Source organism: Berghia stephanieae, chromosome 3 (genome assembly GCF_034508935.2).
Source record: "Berghia stephanieae isolate SIO BIC M18660-M18661 chromosome 3, UCSD_Bste_1.3, whole genome shotgun sequence".
Taxonomy (NCBI): Eukaryota; Metazoa; Mollusca; class Gastropoda; order Nudibranchia; family Aeolidiidae; genus Berghia; species Berghia stephanieae.
In genome coordinates, this window is record NC_088362.1 from 89,546,586 (window position 1) to 89,553,461 (window position 6,876).

A 6,876-nucleotide genomic window follows, 5' to 3' on the forward strand; every position below is an offset into this window, starting at 1 on the left:
TAATAATAATAATAATAATAATAATAATAATAATAATAAAATAATAATAAATAATATAAAGTATTGTAAGTTACAATACAAATGTACATTTTCATTTTTATCAAAGGTCCAGGTGAGTCGATAAGGTCTGTCTCAGATTAGTTACAGAGGTACAGTTATGGTCTCAGAATAGGTACAGAGGTAAATTTCTTCTATCACTTAATCCTGGTTACCATTTTATCTAAATTTATTGTCTCACATTTCCTGGCGCATAAATGGCCTGTGTTTATCGCATTGGTTTTGAACCTCTTAAAACAAACAAATCTTATTCAGTTTGATCATTTTATTTTTCATCCACATTTCATTTTTAAATATTATATACAGTTCATGTCGCATGCTAGAACTTTCTCGATACAATGCAACATATTTTTTTCATTGATGAAAATTCCATTTTGATGCTTCTCTATTTTTTCGATAATATTTTGCTACCTTTTTACCATGGCTCTGAAAGTGTCTATCCAATCGAAACTGTTGCAGCTTCAGTACTGAAGATAGACACAACATTTGTGCGGTATGGGATGGTGTTAGGTTATGGATCTGTATCACAATTGTGTCCTCTTCTTGAAAATGTTTCTCACTGCCAAGTAAATTTCTCATAACAGTCAAAATTTTTCAAGTTGTCAGGAAGGGAATTCCATACCCTTATGGCAATTATAAAAAACAATTTCAGTTTGTTTGAGTTTACCACTGTCCCTCTAATATTTAAATTATTTGTCAATTTATGTGTTTCACTATGAACTTGATGTTGTTAGCAGAAGAATAAAAGTCTATTTGCTATTTAATTGAGTTTACAGTTATCTATGGTTTCGTACAAGGCGCAAGGGTAAGTTACTCTCGGTTCTACTTATCGTCCTGGGTGGGGTTCCTGACCTCCCATAAGTGGTCAGGGGTGGGGGGGGGGTACATACTGTGTCTTCTATCCCCTTATAACTGTTTTCCAACATGCTTTCTGTCTTTGTCTTTGAAAGAGATTACTTGGTTTTGTCCTGGCCCTGGCCGGAGTCCTAGCTGGGAGGGTAACAGTCAAATGCATAGTTATTGTTTTGGGAGATATTTTTTTCCATGTAATTCATCTCTCTGTTATGTATTATTATGTTTGTTATTTTCACTGTATGATGTAAGCATTTGAGTGTATTCCTCTTTGTTGGATTTTGTGCTTGTGTCTGGATCAGACTTATAGGTGATCTCAAACAAAGTACATTGGTGGTATGCTCTTAGAATCTACATCTGATCCCTATTTGTTCCCAGTTCCCCTATGTCTTACTTTTTCTTGGATGCTTTAATTGTAATTCTATAACTTTTTACTATCCCATTTTCTTTCTTGTTACTGGCGCTGATATAACCTAAATGTGTTGCAAGCGCCGTAAAACGCTTAAAAACAAACAAACATACTTATCGTCTCTTTTTGTCTTAGTGCTTAATCTTTGAAACCGGATGTGGTCCTTTGACTTCACATGGTGGAAGGGAGATCACTCTTGTACTTGTTGTGTCTTCCACCCCCAACATTTTCCAGACTCATTCAAATATAATAAACTGTATAATAATAATAATAATAATAATAATAATAATAATAATAATAATAATAATAATAATAATAATAATAATAATAATAATAATAATAATGATAAAAACAGAACTTTATTGTCCATAAATATGGCAATTTGTCATTTTGAAAGTTTTGATTATAAATTTCCAAAGTATAATAAACAAAAGAGAAGAACTCATGGCATTAATAAATGAGAACAATTTAGACATATTAATAGGGACAGAAACCTGGTTAAAAACTAAATTATTGAACTCCGAACTACTACTCACAAAATTTGCTATGCGTAGAAAAGACAGACATGCGGAGGAGTCATGATTGCAGTTACCAAAACATTTACTGAGGAAATAGATGTTGAGAGTAACACTGAGGTTGTGTTCTGCAAAATAGACACTGGGAGTAAACAATCTGTAATAGTGGTTCTATATATAAAGACCACAAAATAGTCACATAAACAACTTGAGACTTGTGAAACAATTAAAAAGACTTTCTTCAAAAATAAGAAATCATCTTTCCTCATTGACGTTGACTTTCATTTAACAGATATAAACTGGAAGGAAGGCACTTGCATTTATATAGGTATGTAATGATATACATACGATAACAGCAAGGAAACCATTTTTAATTATCTATTTTTGGACACAAAACAAGATATAAATTTAATAATAATAATAATAATGCTGAAAACTTATATAGCGCTATAACTCCGAGACACCAGACTCTAAGCGCTTAAATTACAAATTACTTTGGCTGAAACATACTCATTCACACACAAGCACACACACACACACACATACACACACACACCACACAACACAAACCAAACCTATCTTGCTTCTCATACCATCTACTAAAATCGAAACAAATGTGTTTTAAGCGAACGTTTAAAAATAGACAAAGATTCTTTTTCACGAATGCTCTGCGGTAAGGCGTTCCAAATAGAGGGTCCGAAATGAGAAAAGGATCTCATTCCAGCATTTTTCCGAATTCGAGGGACAACTAGTTTTGTGGAATCACTGGCCGAACGTAAGGGGCGGGGTTTTGAATATCTTTCAATTAGTTCTGAAAGGTAGGAAGGGGCAGTACCTTCAAGACAACGATACACTAAAACACAAGCTTTGAATTTAATTCTTTTCCCAACAGGCAGCCAATGCAGGTCATGAAGTAGAGGTCCGGCAGAGTCGCACCTATAAATTTACAAGTCATTGATCAAAATACAAAACAAAACTCAACTTTGAATATGCTTTTCACAAACGTCTCTATCTGGATCCAGAATATGAAAGTAAAGTTTGGCTTAGGTGATCTTGATAACTTGTTCTTAGATTACTTAGGTAATCCAAAGAGGTACAAGAAACCAAAGCGAGAAATGTTCTTATGGAGGCTGGCAGACATTCCACTAATGAAGACAAATAAACAATTTTGCTAACTCGTTTCTAACCAAGTATGACAAAGACACTGAGATGGACAAATTATGGAGTTGTATGAAAAGCAGAATATCGACTATGATACGAGACATTGTCCCATCCAAAGTACCACACAATGTCGACCGCCATGGATCGACACTGAAGTCAAGAGGGTTTTAAGAACGAAAAAAAAAACCCAATAGTTTAACTAGCAAAATCATGGCCTGATAAATCAGTTTAAAATGAATACAAAGGAATAAAAAGAATTGCCCAAAACGACGCAGGCAGGTCCATCCAATATCTCTGAATAATATGATCCTTGATGTTAACAACAATAAAGGATGATTGTCTAACATCAGGAGCAGAAAAACAGAAAACATGGGTGCCCCCCCCCCCCCTCTCTCCCTCATCTCCCTTCCTGAAAAATGAAAATGAACATGATATATCCCCTCAAGACCCAGATAACAAAAGCCAACATTTTAAACCAACAATTTACTTCTTTGTTTTCAGACACAACTGACATTGTTAATTCACTCAACCCGAACACCGACTATGTCCGTAGTTTACCCGGGTTACTTTTACCCCATGCCTATTTATTACATTTTTCTGAGACAAATTATAGGCGTAGTATCAAAGATTATGTTTTGAGTTTTTGCATGTTAATGATAGTTGAGTACTTGCTCATTTATAATACATTTTTTCCAATTTTGAAAAGTAGCAAAAATCTCGAGGGATGAGTGAGCTAACAGGGGTCATGTCTCGTCAACATGTTTTGCTGTCGGCCAAGGACCCTCATAAAGTGGTTTGAGCACCTTTAGTGAATATAGCGGTATATTTAGCGCAAGTTTTTTTTTTTTTTTTTTTTTTTTTTTTTTTTAAGTTTTTAATTTTTTTTTTTGGTATACAGCATTCCCCCCAATCTCTCTCTCTCTCTCTCTCTCTCTCTCTCTCTCTCTCTCTCTCTCTCTCTCTCTCTCTCTCTCTCTCTCTCTCTCTCTCGACATGTTACATTATTATAGCTATTACTAGATATGATGCGTAAACCTTGGACGGGTATTGATGATATGAGTTTAGGTAAAATACTCACAACATCCGCCAGCCGGAAATAACGTACCGACGCACAAAACTACCAGTAACCTTGAACGTTAAAAGTCTGATTTATATAATTTAGTGAGAAATTACCAAAATGGCTGCCTTAATGCAATAACAAAGAGTTGAATGATGTCAATTTCGTTACTTCAATAGTCTGATTAATATAATTTAGTGAGAAGTAATCACTATTGTGAGCAAGACGAATAATAGAACAGAGAGACAGTGACTGGGACCAGTGACGGTCGGTGTGTAATACCTCACCATGAGTGGGGCAAAAATCATGTGCGACTGACGCATGGATCGGGTCACACTGACCTAGACGAGCGCCGTCACCGGTAAAAAACGTAGCGTCTATGAGGGCCCTTACGGATATAAGTATAATTTCATTGACGATGGGGATTTAATTCACGTACCTAAGAAGGACAATCTACTTAGTAAAAAAAAATAATAACTAAGAACCTCCTACCCCTTTAAAAAATATAGGAAAAATTATAATCCCAAGTATCTAAGAAAAGATAAACATTATTTAATTCTATGAAAATTCACAAAGGTGTTGTTACGATTATTGACAGTGAATTACAAAACATGCATTAAAATATGAACGTGGCAAAGAAATTTTAAAAAAAATAGAATAAACGATGCGTTCGCTTTAAAATTTCTTTTTTTTTTTTTAATTGTCCATTATATTAATTGTTCTTAGCAAATGATTAATAAGTTTCCAAAATATATACCGGAATGTAGTGTTAATTATGAAGGGGGCTGGAACCCTAGATAAATAAATATCCAAGTTTTATAGAGCCGAAACAAACCTCGTTTCAATATCAAAGTGAACTTCCTTATCGCCCACTGCTTCAAAGTTAGAGCTATCTTTACCAATATTATAGTCTCGTATTTGTTCGGTTCGTTTGGCACCGATTTTCCCTTGTGTTATCTCAGCATTCCCGCTTGTAGTTTCATTTTGTTTTGGTCCCTTTTCAGAATTAGTGTTGTTTCTGCCCAACTTATTCTGCTCCAGTTCAATAGTTTCGCGTTCATGTTCTTCGTATTTATCCTTCTTATGCTCGTAAAATTCATAGAGCGTCATGAAGATGAGGATAAAGTTTTTCAACGTGAAAGGTGAGACAGCAACGCTGTAGATATGCCACAATGCCATTCGGAGAATCAGATTAGGCACATTGACAGCAAGTACAACGAGCAGACGATGCAAGTAAATCCATCTTCTTTGAAGTTTTTCCAATCCGAATTTTGTTTTGCTTAATGTTATCAATGGCACTGTGGGAAGAAGTAGATTGAGTGTCGCTACGGATAGAACCACCTCTGGGAGTCCAGAGGAAAGAGATGGCCGTTCTTCCTTGTCGAAAAGAATTTCGAGTATATCAGCCGTGTCCAGAATGTCAAAAACAACAGTCCCTGAGAGTTCTTCGATATATCTCCGTCTTTCACTGGCCAGTGGTGCGTCATGCTGGGATGTTAATAAAAGAACATAAATGCAGCTCCCAAGAGCTATTGCAGTTTTCAGCGTATTTGGTCCAAAAAATGATGTTTCCTCGTCATCTAGCTCGGTGCTGAAGTTTGTACAAATGACGATCACTTTAGCCGAGAGGGCCGATTGCAGCACAAGCCACGTGACCCAGACAATAATGTATTTCCGGTTATGTTCGAACTGTGATGTAACTTGAAAACAGGCAATAAAGAGCATGACGACGATAACATCACAGACGAACCAGAATGAATGTTGAATGTCTATGTGGTGAATGAGGTAGTAGTCAATGGTGGCTGCTTGAATGATGATGAGAAGAAAGCAAATGATAAGAGACGGAAGGTGGTGCAGACTGTTGCATACACGTACTGTCAAATCACCTATCTCCGACATTATTTCACCTAGCTACGAGTTCTTCTATTTGAGTTACTCATTTAATTTACAGAATAAAAAGAGAATTGTTGATCAATACAAGATTCCAATTCAAAGCTTTGAATGTCTTCACTTTACAACCTCTTTGGGGCATTGAAAACGTCTTTGTCATTTAGAGGCTCAGAGCAAAACTTTTGGCAATGAAAAATTCAACTACTCCGTTGATATTCAACAACGGAGCTCATTGGCTAGTGAGGAGAAACCATTATTACCCTCCACCCTATCTCCAGGTTCAAACGTTCTTCATCTATTTATTGAATCCAAATCCAAGAACTGAAGTGCCAATTTCAATTATATAATCATTGTTACCTTTGCACGTCAAAGTGTTAAATAAATGAATTCACTTGAATCCTCTTTGATATTATACCAGAAGTCAAAATGTAAACGATTAGAAACAACCTATTACTGTTATAAGGAACAAATTTCAAATATTTATTCACAAAACGTTGATATTATACGTTACAGAAATATATACAAAGTGCAATACTGCAATAACACCAAATGACTCTTAACCTTAGCGTAAAAAGACCATAGGGATTGGACAGTATGTATGTGTGTGGCTTTGGGGTGTGTAAGAATTAGAGTGGGTATAGGTCGAAAGCAAGGCAATAGATACCCAATTGTAGAGAGTTTAAAAGAATAGATTTTGTATGTATGTACGAATGCATGCATGCACACACACACACACACAGAGAGAGAGAGAGAGAGAGAGAGAGAGAGAGAGTGTGTGTGTGTGTGAGAGAGAGAGAGAGAGGGGGGGGGGAAGAAAGAGCGTGTGTGTTTGAGAGAGAGAGAGAGACTCTCTCTCTCTCTCTCTCTGTGTGTGTGTGTGTGTGTGTGTGTGTGTGTGTGTGTGTGTTTGTCTAAATAGAAGGGTGGCGGTTCGT

At 36.0% G+C, this 6,876-nt stretch overlaps 1 protein-coding gene across 1 annotated transcript; it reads right to left on the minus strand.

The window, feature by feature from the left end:
• Positions 1 to 3,189: 3,189 nt before the first annotated feature.
• On the minus strand, positions 3,190 to 5,950 carry LOC144969380 (uncharacterized). Its single transcript, XM_078908488.1, has 3 exons — positions 4,887 to 5,950; positions 4,339 to 4,439; positions 3,190 to 3,209 (listed from the first exon to the last, which is right to left on the minus strand). Exons 1-3 carry the CDS (start codon positions 5,948 to 5,950, stop codon positions 3,190 to 3,192), a joined length of 1,185 nt encoding a protein of 394 aa, XP_078764614.1.
• Between the last annotated feature and the right edge of the window lie 926 nt (positions 5,951 to 6,876).